The sequence below is a fragment of the Gossypium hirsutum genome, chromosome D11, assembly GCF_007990345.1.
Source record: "Gossypium hirsutum isolate 1008001.06 chromosome D11, Gossypium_hirsutum_v2.1, whole genome shotgun sequence".
NCBI lineage: Eukaryota > Viridiplantae > Streptophyta > Magnoliopsida > Malvales > Malvaceae > Gossypium > Gossypium hirsutum.
Genome location: NC_053447.1, coordinates 10945937 through 10962641, shown reverse-complemented (window position 1 = coordinate 10962641; position 16705 = coordinate 10945937). Strand labels below are relative to the sequence as shown.

Below are 16705 nucleotides of genomic sequence, written 5' to 3'. Positions count from 1 at the left end.
TGGCTAGCTTTTTTGGTATAAGTTTTGTACGGATTCTTTAAGCTGCTTGATTTGAAACCTGTCCTATGCCTATGCTAAAATAAAACAAGTGAGGTTAGGATTCCAAAAGATAAAATGTCGAAGATTTAGTACACCAGGCGAATAATCCCCAGAGTTTTCCCCTACAAGTAATTACGGTATTTCCTGTAAAAAAAATAGTGGTTTAGATGAAACAAGCTCTCTCTCTCTTTCTTTTTTAATTTACTAGAAAAAGGAGATCTAGAGGATGATTAATACCCTGAAATATTTAGGTTTTTTTTCCTGATGCATTGGTTTCTTAATTTGTCATAGGTGATGACACTTTGTATCTGGGTTCTTTGAATCGGGGTTATCTAGAGGATGATTAGTAGCATGAAATGAGTGGTGCGAGGGGGAAGATTCGTGCATCACATAGGCCTAACCTATATATTCAGCGAGCTCTAGCTTATACAAACAACTTTAGCCAAGATTATGAAAGAAACCAACCTAACTAATACTTTGACAGCTATAAGAAGCTATTTCATGTATATGAATCTGAAAACTAGGTGATAGCTCTTAGCAATCAGGACGCTGCATGAAAATGTAGCATTTCTATTCACGGCTAGGCATAAAAGCTAATCTGAGCTATTTGGTTCATACAAAGGCGTATAACAGCTACCCCCCTCATCTCTTAGATGGGCTACATATAACTTTCCCTAACATTAGTGAATTGAGTCTTCCATCAGGTTTGATTTGCATGCTGTTGCTAGGAGGTTATATCAACCATTAATTTAACTCTCAGAAATCACAGATATACATAACTGTTTTCTGCACACTTAATAAAGAGAAAAAGGATTTATATAAGATGGGTGATGACGAAAATAAATTCCATAGTGCCGCATGATTTATATGGGTTTTAGGGTCTGATCACTGATGTTGTGTTGGTTGAAATAATTATGCAGGCGCGTGCGGGAAATTTGGCAAATAAAGGGAGGCAAGCAAGGCAAGGGGGACAATCTTAAAATATAATATAACATCTTTGCCCACAGTTGAGACAATGACCCTAAACCCCCCGTCTTTCTCGGGCTCTTTTCTTCAATGATTCACCATCACATGGATCCTCCTCTGGACAAAACTGTGCCTGACAAGCTGAGTCTTTCACAGGTTAACAGCATTTCTTTCCACCACTGTGTACACAAATAGTAATTACCCATGAAAAAAATTTGTACGGCGGCCAAAGCAATAGTTTTTGTTTTTAACTGACATGTAAGAAATTGTTACCATAGCATAGCACCAAAATTCTGCACAACAATCATAGACTTTCACTTTTCAGGTATAACCCACTACTCATCGACTCCACTCAACTGGCCAGTACCCTTGAAAAATGAATGAAGTAAAGGCGGAAAGATCAAGGCAGTGTGAGCTATAAATACAGGGCAGACAGATCTTATATAAATTATATAGCTCGATCTTTCTTCATTATAATGGCAGATAGCTCGATCCCAGCCAGGTCATCTTCACCAGATAAACCCTCTTCATCGTTGAAGTTATTTGGTTTTTCACTAACTGATCAGCCGGACGAAGTTTTAGAGAAAGCTAAAGGTTTTGGAGAAAGCAGGAAATTCGAGTGTCCATTTTGCCACCGAGTATTTGCCAACTCTCAAGCACTAGGGGGTCACCAAAATGCTCACAAGAGAGAGCGTCAGAAAGCTAGGCGTGCCCAGTTTCACAGCCAACAACGCCTCATAGCATCCGCACCTGTTTTAAGCTCCCACTCCTTAAGGCCCACGTTTCCCAGAGGCTTCACTGGCAACGCTGCTGCTAAAATTGTATCGCAACCATTTTATTGTCCATCACGCCCACTGTTGCTCCCCTCCACTCCTTCTCAGTACCCTCCTCGAATTTACGTAGCACAGCCACTGCATTTTGCCACAGCAGCACCCGCATTAACTGATTTTTCTGGTCAATTACCCGAGGCTGACATAGGCCTCGATCTTCATCTTAAACTTTCCCCTTCAGGTTGTTAGATCCTATAACCTCTCTCTCTCTCTCTCTCTCTCTCTCTATATATATATATATATATATATATCTGCTTTTGCATTTTCCTCTCTTTGGTTAAATTTTTCTTGGAACGTGTTATATCTTTCATTGAAACATCTTCCAATGTATTTAAGAGTTTAATTTTCCGGGCAATTCTAGTCTTCAAGCTCTCTTATGCCGCAGATGATATGATGTAAAACAATTGAGGGTTATCAATTAAATGACAGAATTTTGTGTAGTTAGCAGAGATTAAGAATGTTAAGTGGGACAACATGACAAAGGAGGCATCATTTCAGGATTGAAAATGAACTTGTGACTAAGATGTGAACTCGTGAGGAGTAGGATATATTTAGGATTCAAAATCAATTGTCTTACGCCATTGCATTGACTAGTTGAATTGTATATCTGTGTTCAACATTCATGTAGGTAGGCACTTTATAGCTAGCGAAAATACCAGCTGAGAATTTAGAATAATAAATCCCGCAGAGTAGCTTTTGCTGCATTCATTACAAATTCAACAGAAAATGGAACAAGATATTTCATTTAATGGTGTTCCCAAGCATGAAGTTAACTCAGCCCTCTACAGGATGAATCTAAATGGGCAGATTGTTGATTTGCAATCATTATTTTCATCCCTTTATTTTCAAGAGAATAACTCCTAACTTCTGGTCCTACACTCACATTGAGCATACACTTTCTTCTTCCCTCTCAGAAGAAATGCAATTTAAGCGGCCGGCCTAAGTAAATAGCAGTGAAAAAGTATTCAAGTTTTTAATAAAGTACAGATTTCCTAAAAAAACATGATTGAGTAAGTTTGATTGTTTTTCAGTGATAAGTTACACCATCACTAAATTATTAATATTCACTTTCATCGCTCTATTTTAAAAAATTACAAATTAATCATTAAACTATTTTCAATTTGATCGCTCTCAATATAATTTAATATTTTTTAATAAAAACAATTAAATAAAGGGTAAACTACTAAAATAGTCACTTTTGTTTACCTCGAGTTACATTTTAGTCATTTATGTTTGAAATGTTACGTTTTAGTCACTTACGTTATCGCGTTCTAATAGTTTAGTCACTGAGCCGTTAATGGTGTAACGGTAAGCTGACGTAGCACATTAAATCATCATTTCAAACAAAAATTTTAGGTTAATTTATACAATCGGTCCCCATATTTTTTCGTCTTGAGCAATTTAAATTTTTTTCTTTTATGTTTTTTTTAACTTTTTTTTCTTTATTTTCCATTCTCTTTTGCTTCTCCATTTCTTTTTTGATATAGTGTTTTTTTTTTATGTTTTCCAATTGTTAAAACAAATTCCTATACTTTTATTTTTTTTGAACAATTTAATTTTTTCGAGTGAGACAAGTTTGTGGACTAGTTTTAACAAACGGAAAATATAGAAAAGCTACGTTAAAAGAAATGACGAAAGGAGAAGCAAAAGAGAATGGAAAATAATAAAAAAAAGGAGAGTTAAAATAACATAAACGATTTAATATTCCATGTCAGCTTACTGTTATATCGTTAACGGCTCAGTGACTAAAATGTTATAACGCAATAACGTAAGTAACTAAAACGTAACATTTCAAACATAAATGACTAAAATGTAACATGTGGTAAACAAAAGTAACTATTTTAATAGTTTACCTTTAAATAAAATCAACGAGGGTGTTATTTTATATTCTAGATCTCAACCAAATTAATATCCTAGGTTTTTTATTTAAAATTTCCCGCTTAAGTAGCCAATTAATCAGCTAAAAAAGAAGGAAATCAATCACTGAAAAAACTTTTTTTTTCCATATTAATGGTTTGCATCTATTCACTCAACAAGATAAAACTTATATTGTTAGTAAAGTTTGTTAATTTCTTTTAAATATTATGATAAATTTTTTGGTTTCTTTTATTTGGTTGAGAGAATATAAAATAACTTATAGTATCTTTTATTTGACTGTTTCAATTAAAAAATTTATTAAATTAAGCTTAGAGTGATCAAATTATAAATTTATTAATAGTTGAGTGATTAAATTGTAAATTTACTTATCCTCACATCTAATGTCCATTAGAAATTTAATGGGCTAGTGAGCAATTTGTAACTTTTTGAAGTTAAGTGACCAACGTGTAAATTTACTAATAGTTTAGCGACCTTAGGTGTAGTTTACATTTCTCTAAAAAAAATGAAAAGAAGGTTAAAATATGTCATAAGTCCTATTTTCTTCACAAATTTAGAATTTAGTCCCTCTACTTTTTAAATTTCAAAATTCAAGTCTAACTATTAGTACTGTTAAAATTATTTTAATAAATTCAGGTTCATCACGACGTTATTTTTTTAGTTATATAGCTATCAAGTGAGTTTTTTTAGATCACAACAAAAAATCTGAAAGTTAAAAAGATCAAATTCTTAAAAATATAGAGATTAAATTCTAAATTTATGAAAAGAAAAATATTTATGGCATATTTAAAAAAAGTTAAAATATCATTTGTTTTGCCTCGGTAGAAAAGATGTATTTTCTAAGATCATGGATTTGGCTAACGAGCACATTACAATTAAAACCCTTTTTAAAGAAAATCACACACGTAGATGATAAAGATTCTCTCCTCCCTCGCTCGAGTAGGAAGTTTTCTTTTAGTAATTTCTAGCTCAATCTCTTGCCTGTTTTCCTTGTGTCAAGTAAATGCTACCCTCTCCCTGCACCAGAGGCTACGTTAGCGCGAGGGCCTTGCTCTCTCTTTAAAAAATGAAGAAAAATTGTTTAGTTCTTTTATAATGGTTTAAGGGTTAAAAAAGATATCAAACAATTGGTTATTTATAAAAAAAAAGTGTAGAAGCTTTAGTGATAAAAGATCAATTTGCTTTTTTCATTAATAAAATGTTAGTTCAAATATCTTGTGAGGAAAATCTCGAACACACGAACGAAACTCGAATAGAAAAAGAAGAAATAGGACAAGGCTCCAAGGCATATATCAAATCACTATCTTTAAGGTTATATTCGCCCCCACCTATCTTCGGTGTACAAATGAGTTCCAAGCAAATTAGCCTCGAGGATATAATGAAGCCTATGACTATTTGTGTTTTGCACTGTCGAGACACTACACCAAAACAGGCTTTTAGCGGCATTTTTAGTGGCGTTTGGGTAAAAAACGCCGCTAAAAATCGAGCATTAGCGGCGCTTTAAATAAAACGCCGCTAAAGATCGACCTTTCGGGACATTAGCGGCGTTTTTAGAAAAGCGCCGCTAATGCTCTGGTTTTTAGCGGCGTTTTTGGAGAAGCGCCGCTAATGCTCTGGTCTTTAGCAGCGTTTTTGGAAAAGCGTCGCAAAAACATTTTATTTGTCTAATTACTATTTAATTTGTTTATTTATATTAATTAAAATTCTATTTATTTTTAATTGAATATTTGTTAAAAATGGATAAATTTGAAATAATGACACTTAGAAATAATTTGAAATAAAAAAAAGAAAAATATTTATTAAAAATGGAAAATTTAAAATACTATTATTTTAAAATAATTTTAAAGTTTTTTGGGTACATTACTGAGTGTTTTTTATTTACATATTAAATAATTTCTTATATAATCGTAAGATATAGTATTAATTTTAAAAAATTGAATTAATTATCTCTATAGTTTAAGGTTTTTGGTTTAGGGTATATGATTTAGAGTTTAAGGTTTAAGAGTTACTATTTTAAGGTTTATGGATTATGAGTTTAAGGGTTATGGTTTATAGTTTATGGTTTAAGATTTAGGGTTTAAGGGTTGCGGTTTATGGTTTAATGTTATAGGTTAAGGGTTGAGGTTTAAGGTTTAGGGGTTGAGAGTTAAGAGTTAGGGGTTTAGGATTTAGGGTTTAGATTAATTAGTTTTTTAAATTTATATATTAAATAATTTCTTATATAATTGTAAAAGAGATAATATTAAATTGATATATTAAAATTATTATTATAGTTTAAATTCTTTATAAATAATTTATATATTAAATAATTTAATATATTAAATATAGTGTTCTTGGTACATGATTGATTATTTTTAATTTATATAATCGTAAAAGAGATAGTATTAATTTTAAAATATTGAATTAATTATGATTATAGTTTAGGGTATATGGTGTAGGGTTTAAAGTTTAAGAGTTATTATTTTAAGGTTTATGGATTATGGGTTTAAGAATTACGGTTTATGGTTTATTGTTTAAGGGTTGGGATTTAAAGTTTAGGGGTTAGGGGTTTAGGGGTTTAGAGTTATATTTTATGATTTATGGTTTAGAGGATAGGGGTTTAGGGTTTAGATTAATTAGTATTTTTTAATTTATATATTAAATAATTTCTTATATAATTGTGAAAGAGATAATATTAATTTTAATATATTAAAATTATGATTATAGTTTAAATTATTTAAGAGATAATCGATAAACTTTATATATATTAAATGGTTTAGGATTTAAGGTTTATTTGAGATTTGTTAAATGATGAAATTTTATACAATCAATTAATGCTTTTATATTTAAATATTTTTAATCTAAACCATTTGATATATTTAAATATTAGATTTAAAAAAATTAATAAATAAATAAAATTACTTAACTAATAATTTTTAATAAATAAAATAAAAAATTTTAACAAATAAATAAAATCACTAAAAATAAGCATTAGCGGCGCTTTTCGAAAAACGCCGCTAAAAATGAGCATTAGTGGCGTTTTTAGAAAAGCGCCGCAAAAAAACTAGGCCCAACAACGTCATTTTATTGAGTTTTTGAGACTTTAGTGGCGTTTTTGAAAAAGCGCCACAAATACTAATATTTATTCTAAACCATTTGATATATAAGCAATAACGGCGTTTTTTTTAAAACGCCACAAAATTTATTTTGCTTAAAAAAAATTGGCGCTGCTTTTTTCCCCAAATTTTCCCCTAAAACCCAAAAACTAAAAAATCCCAAATTCGCGCTGATTTGTTCACAAAATCCCAATCGAAAAAATTTGGAGGAGCAGAACGACGCGCTGCGATTCCTCCCTCTGCGATTCGATTGTTAGCTTCTCCCACTCTATTTTCACAGCGGATGCACTGTTCTCAGCTCGTTAAATCTAATGGAAAGCGATTGTTTCTCATCGACACTTTAGCTTTGGTAAATTACAATGATTCCTTCTTTTGTTTTAGAAACTGTACTTTTGTTTGATTTTTGGAATCTTGAAAATATCTGAAGACATGGTGCTTATACTTATAGGTTAGGAGATCAGAGGCGGAAGGTCTGCCTTCGAAGCAAGCCGAGGCAATAATAGCAGCCATGACTGAAATTTTGAATGACAGCTTAGAAAATGTGTCTCTTTCAGTTGTTTCCAATACTACTTGCTCAATTCCTTCCCTTCCATTTCAATGAAAAAGAATTCAACCATGGTTTACCATTCTATTTATTTAGAAAAAAAAAAGACAGGAAATCAGGTATATTTAATTGTTTAATTTGGGTTACAAACTTTATCTGTTTTTTATATGTTTATCTCACAAATTTTCTTTTATCTGCTTTTTACATGTTTATCTCACAAAGTTCGGTTTATCAATTGTTTTACCTTCACTTTTTTAATGTGTTTCATGTGTTTATCGGCTAATTTTGCTTCTATTTATTATTATTTCCACTGAGAACAAAACTTGAGGGATTCATTTATTATTATTATTTGATTCATTGCACTGTGATCTTTGGATGGAAAACAAGTTTAATCAGGGTGGCTTATGTGGTAAGGTTTAATGGTTGCCCGTGAGATTGAATTATTTATGATTAATTCATATATTTTTTTACCAGACATCGTAGCGGGTTGTATGGTAAATATGGAACTGTTGGTTTTCTTTTGGTACATATCTATCGTTATTTAATAAAAATGATGAAATTCAATTCTTATTTTGTTCTTCCCAAACTTTTATCATTTTCTTTTGTAATTGTTCTTCCCAGATTTGTTTATATTCTGATATGTAATTTGGGGTCTTTTACAGGATGCTGAAGAGTGTTGGACACAACTTTTATACACTCTTTCTCAGTCTCTTCGATCAGCTGGTTCTAGGTAGGTTTCTTGTTATTTGTCATTTAGATATACTGAGTTATACTTACTGGCAAAATTTGAGCAAGTCCATGGTGCCTTTAACAACTGAAACAACTGAAACAGTTTGAAGCTGTTGCTTTTGGTTTATCAAACTTTTTCTTCAAAATTAGGGATCTCTTATTTGGAGCAGTGTTACCTTGCATAGTTCTTTTGCCACTGCAATGCTTCTCTAGCATATATATTTCTAATTTAGCAGCAAACATCTCTTTTAGAAAAAAATTCTAATCTCTCGCTGTCTTTTTTTTTTCTTTCTATAGTGAAAATATAGATACTGTAAAGGACCTTATTGGTATTGACCTTGCAAGCAGGTAGATATCTACAGATTTGATAGTCATTTTTTTTCTTTTTAATAATGATGACATTACCTAGTTAGACAATTTATATATGCTGATGCCATTTTCTATAACTGTTGAAGAATTGTTGCTGCTATTCAAATTTTCAAATACCACTAGTGCCGTTCATGTAAGAAATACATGTAAAAGTATATCATCTTTATACCGAGGGAAAAGATAAAGAATTTCAAAATTCAACTAGTCTAAACAAGCAAAACCAGAACATCCTTCTACTTATGCCTACATTGATATAGTTTATGCAGTTTTTAAGTTCAAATCTGTATTCCTTTTTGTCCTAGCCACTGTTCCATGCAGTTTTCGTTACAAATTAATGATTCATCCTTCTGTAGCTTCATTGGCTTCCAAATGAAGAATACTATTTCTAATCGTTAACGCATTTATTGTTAACATGAGTTAATAATATTTCTGTATTTTGGGTGTTTGGTTGATGAGAAAATATAAGAAAATTTGGTAAAAGATTTTTGATGAGAAAAAAATTATAAATTTATAATTGTTAACTAGTAGAAAAAAAATTTATAATTGTTAACTAGTAGGTTGAGCTAGGTAATGGTGGTGGTGCTAATTTGCCTGCAATCAAAGAGAAGTTTGGTCAGTACATGGTGAGTAGGTGCTCCACCTTTACGGCGCAAACATGTTTACAATGCATGTAAGAAATAATTTGCTACTATTTTCCTTATCTTTGTATGTTCTACAGTGTATCTCCTATTTTAATTTCATCTAAAGCTGTCATTTAATTTGCATTATAGAGACCAAATGTTCGATTCTTTTGTTATTATACATTAATGAATAATTGGTTTATTGACTACTCTAAGCTTGTCAGATTGGGATGCAGTGAATAGGATTAATGATTATTTGTTTATATAGGAGCTAGAAGGGATTGTGTGTTGGCTATTGTAGCTAGTTTGCGGTAAGAAATGACTCCTATTTCTATTTTATGGTACCTGGAATGGTTTAATACTTCACCGTCTATAATATTTCACTTGGGTAAAATAATTAGGTGGAATTTCTTTATTAGGGTTTTTATGTCTCGTCTATGCTTGATAATTTCTGACGAATAAACTTGAAAACCTGATGAATTGAATGTACGGAAGTATCATATGCTTCAGGTTATACATGATTCTCTTTTCATGCTAATGTCAACTTATGCAATTTAAGATTGTGATACCCCCTTAAATTTTGCTAATTAGTCTCTTTATGAAATGATTTCTGATATTGTCAATGTTATTTTCTGTTTAGGAAATTGTGTTTTGTTAGTTAATTTAAGAAGAATGAGATTAGAGAAGTGCTGGTTTTGTTCCTCCACTGTATATCCGGGGCATGGTATTCAATTTGTTCGCAACGATGCCAAGGTAGGAGTTTCTTTCTTACTTTTACATGTATTCAAAGGTTATATTACTTTATTGCTCTTAAAGGTTCTTCGCTTTTGTTTGTTTCTATTTAGTTATTATCCATATTGGCTTATCATGCTACACATTTGGTTTGATTCTATGGAGTTGGCCTTTGGTTTGTCCAGAAGTCGCCTTTCTGTCTTTCTCATCCATTTTTTAGTTACTCTCGTTGCAGTATTTTTCTTTTTTGTTGCATTTCTCTATGTAGTGGCCTAAAATTTGATACTTGGTATGTGTTTATGCTTGGCAGTGTTCAGATACATGCAGTTTTCAGCAACATTTATGCCAGATTGAGGGCATCAATTAAAATAATTTATAGTACTATGTTCCCTACATGTCATTCGTGCTGTTTGCATTGATTTTAATTTCTGATGGTCCAAACATTTGCAGATTTTCCGTTTCTGTAGATCGAAATGCCACAAGAACTTCAAGATGAAGAGGAATCCCCGTAAAGTAAAATGGACCAAGGCCTATAGGCGTTTGCATGGAAAGGACATGACACAGGTGATAGACCTAAGGCATTGATTTTGGACTTTTTATTGCATTATTACAATGCTTATATCAAAACACTGCATGATTTCTATTTCTTTTCTTTTTGCACCAGGATTCAACATTTGAGTTTGAGAGAAAACGTAATAGGCCGGAGAGATATGATAGAAACCTTGCAGAGAATACTCTGAAGGCCATTAAAAAGATTGATAAAATCAGATCAGACAGGGCATCTGACCACATCAAAAACAGGTTGGTTTGTGGTGCTTTCAGTTCCCATTGAAAGATATTATAACATGCACTTTAGTAAATAATAACCCTTCCATTTTTAAATCTTTTTCCAGGCTTAAGACAGGCAAAGTCCAGAGGCAGAAAGAAGCAAGGAAGCAATTGGAGCTGGGCATTCACTTGGTCAAAGCTCCGCTCGCACTTGCACAAGATTCATCTCTTTGTCTTCCAAAAATCAAAGTCAATGTGTCCCAAGCACAGACAGAAGAGAATCAGCCCATGGAAGACTGAAATTGCTTCTGCTGTTCCTCGGCTTGGTATTTTTGTCCACCAAAATCTTATGCATGCAACTCGTGGCTTAAGTTATCAAGAGGTTTTTTATGTTGTGTCTAGCGGTCCAGAATTTTGATTAGCATGTTCAAATGTTATTGTTTTGAGTAGCATATTTTGTAGTCACTAATTATGGAAAAGTCATTAAAAACGGATTATCTTTGTTTTTCCCTTTTAAATGTGGTGTTGAATATCTAGACTGATAATTTCTGGGGATAGTCTAAGAATCTTAAATTTTATAGAAAGCCAATAAAGTGCTTGCTGGACGAAATGTGGTGATTAATTGAATTGCAAGGTCATACATGCCGTTAATTTTTTAATAGCTGATAAATGAGTATGACATAGTGCTCATAAATTTTCTATGAAGGATGTCTTTAGATGAATGGAATTGTTTGATAGCTTGAGGTTATAAATCTTTGTATTGATTTTTCTCAACAATCTGAAGCCTGTCATACTTAGCAAATTTTTCTGTGAGAATGGGTGTTTAAGAATTGTGAATTGTCTTGAAATATATGCGGTTGTGATGGTTGATATATTATCAAGCATGCAATATATATCACTGTCATGACAGGTTTTTATAGGAAATATTTGAAATCGGTACGAATTTATATTCCTGTTACATAGAAATATATATTTAGCTTTATAGTTAAAATTTTAATAGAAATTTTAATTTAATTAATATTTTTATCCTTAAAATCAAAACAAAACATAATATAATAATTATCATACAAATAAATATTATTTAATTAAAATATTTTTTCAAAAGCCATGTTTTAGCGGTGTTTGTTAAAAAGCGCCGCTAAAACTCATCTTTATTGTGGCGTTTGTTGTTTAAGCGTCGCTAAAGGTTGTGGTCTTTAGCGGCGTTTTTTGGGAAAAGCGTCGCTAAAGGTCAGGGTCTTTAGTGGCGTTTGTCGGAAAAGCGTCGCTAAAAGTCATCGTCTTTAGCGGCGTTTGTCGGAAAAGCGCCGCTAAAGATCATGGTCTTTAGCGGCGTTTGTGGGAAAAGCGCCGCTAAAGGTCATGGTCTTTAGCGGCGTTTGTCGGAAAAGCGTCGTTAAAGATCATGGTCTTTAGCGTCGTTTGTGGGAAAAGCGCCGCTAAAGGTCATGGTCTTTAGCGGCGTTTGTGGGAAAGTGCCGCTAAAGTTAGCGACGCTGTCATTAGCGGCGTTTTTTGCGACGCTTCTCAATGCGCCGCAAATTCTTTTAGCGGCGCTAAAAAACGCTGCTAAAGGCCTAAAAAAGCGCCGCTAAAAGCCTGTTTTGGTGTAGTGAGAATAGTCCACTATACACTGAGTAATGTATAAAAACAACTCAATTTCTACAAAGGATTTCTGCAGTAATATTTTATAGAATAATCTAATAATATTAGAAAATGAAGGAAGAGAAGAAAGAATATTAGAATTTGTTGGTGTGCTTTGTCTCATTGAACTTAAGACTTGACGTTATACCAAGCGTTGAGTCAAGTTTCCATCATGGGTGACTCTAATTAATGGGCTTTAGTCTCATACCTTTGAGGTCCTTTTTACTGCATCTCTAGCAAGATTTTTTGTCAAAGGATCCGCCAAATTTTCACTTGACCTCACATAATTAATAGTGATCACTTCATCAGAGATTAATTGTCGGACATAACTATGTCTTAATCCAATGTGTCTAGACTTTCCATTATACACCTGGCTATATGCCTTTGCTAGAGTAGCCTCACTATCACAACGGAAGAAATAGGTGAAATTGGCTTAGGCCACAAAGGTACATCATAAAGCAAATTTCTTAATCATTCTGTTTCTTTAGATGTAGTGGCTAATACAATAAATTCTATTGTCATGGTGGAATCAATAATACATGTTTGTTTCTTGGAACCCCAAGAAATGGCTCCTCCACCAAGAATGGAGATCCATCCACTAGTAAATGTATGATCTTCCAAACTTGTAATCCAACTAGCATCCGAATACCCTTCTAAAATTGGAGGATATCCATTATAACACAATCCATAGTTAATAGTTTTCTTTAAGTACCTAAGTACTCTATTCAAAGCTTGCCAATGCAAACTACTTGGATTACTTGTGTACCTACTCAATTTCCCAACAACATATGCAATATCTGGTCTTGTACAAGTCATTATGTACATAAGACAACCAATTAGACTTGCATATTTCAATTGATCAATTTACCTACCAGCATTAGATACTAATTTTATTTGAGGATCCATGGGTGTAGATGCCGGTATACAGTTGAAAAGATCAAACTTTTTAAACACCGTTTCAATGTAATGTGATTGTGATAAAGCTATAGTGCTTTCATCTTGAGTTATTTTAATCTCAAGAATAACATCTTTTCCACCCATATCTTTCATAGCAAAGTTGTTTGACAAGAATTTCTTTGTGTTTTCTATTTGTTCCAAATCTGTGCCAAAAATGAGCATGTCATCTACATATAAGCAAATTATGACACCTTTTTTATTTTCAAATTTGCTATATATGCACTTATCGGATTTATTTATTTTATAGCCATTAGCTAAAATAACATTGTCAAACTTTTGGTGCCATTGCTTTGGTGTTTGTTTAAGTCCATATAAAGATTTAACAAGTTTACATACCTTATGCTCTTGTCCTGAAACAACAAATCCTTCCGGTTGTTCCATGTACACTTCCTCTTCCAATTCACCATTTAAAAATACAGTTTTAACATTCATTTTTTGAACAACCAAATTATATATAGAGGTAAGTGATATTAGGAGTCTAATTGTAGTAATTCTTGCTATTGGAGCATAGGTATCAAAGTAATCAATACCTTGTTTTTGTGTAAAACCTTTGGCTACCAACCTTGCTTTAAATTTATCAATGATTCCATCGACCTTCTTTTTCTTTTTGAAGATCCATTTACAACCTATTGGTTTGGAACCTAGTGGAAGATCAACTAAGATCTAAGTTTGATTTCTCATTATTGAATCCATCTTATCATTTATTGCTTCTTTTCAAAAAGCAGAGTCTTGAGATTTCATTGCCTCTTCAAATGTAATAGGATCAGATTTCGTATTATAACAATAAGGTATATTATTGCATATACTTTCATCCTTTCCTTCTACAAGAAACATAATGAAATTTGGTCCAAAATTTTTGACATTTTTAATCATCTTACTTCTCCTTAATTATTGATAAGATTTATCATTATTATCAATTTGTTTCAATAGAGTCTCATTCTCATTTGAAGAATGAATTAATTGTTGTGGCTGTAATTGTCTTGATATAGAATTAAATCTATTTTCATCAAAAATAGCATCTCTTGATTAAATAACAATATTAATTAAAATTGAATCATTTCGTTCAATTACCATGAACCTAAATACCTTGTTATTATGTGTGTAACACTCCCTAACCCTAAACCGTCGCCAGAACAGGGTTACAGAGCATTACTGGACATGTCAGATAACCTATAACCAATTTAAACATCATTCTACAACCATAATCACAAAACTCATATACTTAACCTATACATCACCTAGGTACATGCCACATTATCAAAACAAAGATACATCACTAAAATTTATCTGAGGTAGGGATTGCTTTGGATGCTGGACTGGACACTGGCTTTCTACTAACCTGCGTACGGAAACAACCATACGCTGAGTATGGGTATACTCAGTGGTATTGCCATAATTCAAATTTATAACATTAATCGATAAATTATATACATTCAATTTATGCCTAAAATTATTCATTAATTATCTCATGCTTTAAATCAACTTGATCATTAATATCAATAGGCAATATTTCACTATCTATCAATAAGCAATATTTCACTATCTCAATTTCATTGGATTTTCCACATCTCATTCCAATAGTTCATTTCAATTCGTATACAATTCATTCAATTTATAACTATATTCAATATCAATTCTATTGCAATTTGTACTCATTAATATCATATAACAAAAATTTACTCTTAATCAAATCATGAACTTTGGGTTCATGTCTTCAAATCTCATATCTCGATTTCCAATTCACATATCAATTCACAATTTCACTTTCTCATTTTTTTCCATAGCTCAATCAATCACACTTATTCAAATTTTCTCATTTCAATTATTTACCCCTATTAACAAGACTCTGACCTTGGCGGATACACAGATCCAACCAAACACACCAGTACGGCACATTGTGCCTGAAACGGTACATAGTACCTGATCAGTATACGTCACATAAGTGCCTGAAATGACACACAATGTGCCTGATACGACATACGAGGTGCCTAAAATACAACACATAAAGTGCCTAATTGGTAGAGCCGATAAATCCCGTACTCTTCCAAATCCTATGGCATGCCAACTATATCCAACTTAGCCCGACTAGTTAATAGGGCTTCCGAATCACATTTCAATTCAATCACTTTCTCATACTTTCAATTCAAATCATTCCAATTTAAGCACAATTCAATTCAATACATTGTCCACTTTCCAGTCAATATACCATCAAATGCTCATACATATTCATGCTTCATTTCAATTTCATTTAATTCACAATTTCTCATGTTCACAATTCAAATCAATTTTTCAATCCAATATGCATTTCAATACCACATTAATTCTTTTAATTTAAATCATATCACTAGTAATTTCCATTCAATTCACATACAATTTAATATTCTTTAATTCAATATCGATATTCACCTTATTTTTATTTACTAAACATATTATTCAAAATTCAACAATTGCTATTAATAAATTCAATACCAATACGTATTTATCATTCAATTAAATCATGATACTTACCTCAATTTGCTTATCATGTATATTAATTTAAATTTTAACAATTAATAATTAAATTCAAATTATGGTAATACTAACCTGGATTTCGTAATTACTCCTTGATAACTTTCTCCTTTCCTTTCTCCTCGATAACCTACGAAAATAATAATAATAATTTACACTATTAATTACAACACTAAATAATAATAATAATTGAATTTCTATTCAATTTATATCTTAATTTCAATTTAATCCTAATTAACTCATTTACTTTTCTAATTCAATTCATACTTTATTTCTATTCAATTTCCTTCCATATTCTACTTAACTATCTAATGTTCATAATAAAACCTCAATTTAAAACTTCTTTCAATTTAATCCCTACAACACAAAACTTATAGCCTAGTTTACAATTTAATCCTTTAATCAATTCTAATCAATAATTCTATCAATTAAACCCCTAATTCAAACATTTGTTCAACATGAACTATACTTAAAAACCTATAAACTTCCAAAACTTCAACTTAATTTCATCAAAATTTTGTTCTAAAGCTTCTAAAACATCAAAATTAAGTAAAAAGGACTTAGTTGACTTATCTTTTAAAGCTTTAAAACCTTAAACCCTAATTTTTCCTTTTATTTTCCTTTTCTCCTTTGTTTTTCCCACTTTCGAATGGCCTTCTGCTTCTTTCCCAATTTCGTTTCTAACTTCTCTGTTTCTATTTGTTTTCATTTCTTTCTTTTGTTTAATTAATAATAATATAATATATAAATATCTTTTACTTAATTAATAAGTATGTACATATATTAATTACAAATGTATACATATATTTATTACACATGTATTTATAATTACCACACACTTGTCACTTTTTATGGTTTAATTATTAGTTTAGTCATTTCTCCTTTCTTTTTTCTATAATTAACTTTCACACTTAATTCAATTTAGTCCTAATACTCAATTAACTTTAATTCAACTAAATTCACTTAACTAAAATCCAATTGGTCATATAACTAATTCTATAAATATTTTTAATAGTTATTTTACAAGTC

General features: G+C 31.5%; 2 protein-coding genes across 2 annotated transcripts; both read left to right on the top strand.

Moving 5' to 3' along the window:
• The first annotated feature begins 1481 nt into the window (after window positions 1–1481).
• LOC107910938 (zinc finger protein 6) lies at window positions 1482–2024 on the top strand. Its single transcript, XM_016838854.2, has one exon. It carries the CDS (start codon window positions 1482–1484, stop codon window positions 2022–2024), a length of 543 nt encoding a protein of 180 aa, XP_016694343.1.
• A 7683-nt stretch (window positions 2025–9707) lies between these two features.
• On the top strand, window positions 9708–11189 carry LOC107912342 (probable ribosome biogenesis protein RLP24). The gene is made up of 4 exons (XM_016840470.2): window positions 9708–9820; window positions 10250–10363; window positions 10464–10600; window positions 10693–11189. The coding sequence occupies exons 1-4, from the start codon at window positions 9740–9742 to the stop codon at window positions 10865–10867; spliced, it is 507 nt and encodes a 168-aa protein (XP_016695959.1). The 5' UTR covers window positions 9708–9739; the 3' UTR covers window positions 10868–11189.
• The last annotated feature ends 5516 nt before the right edge of the window (window positions 11190–16705 follow it).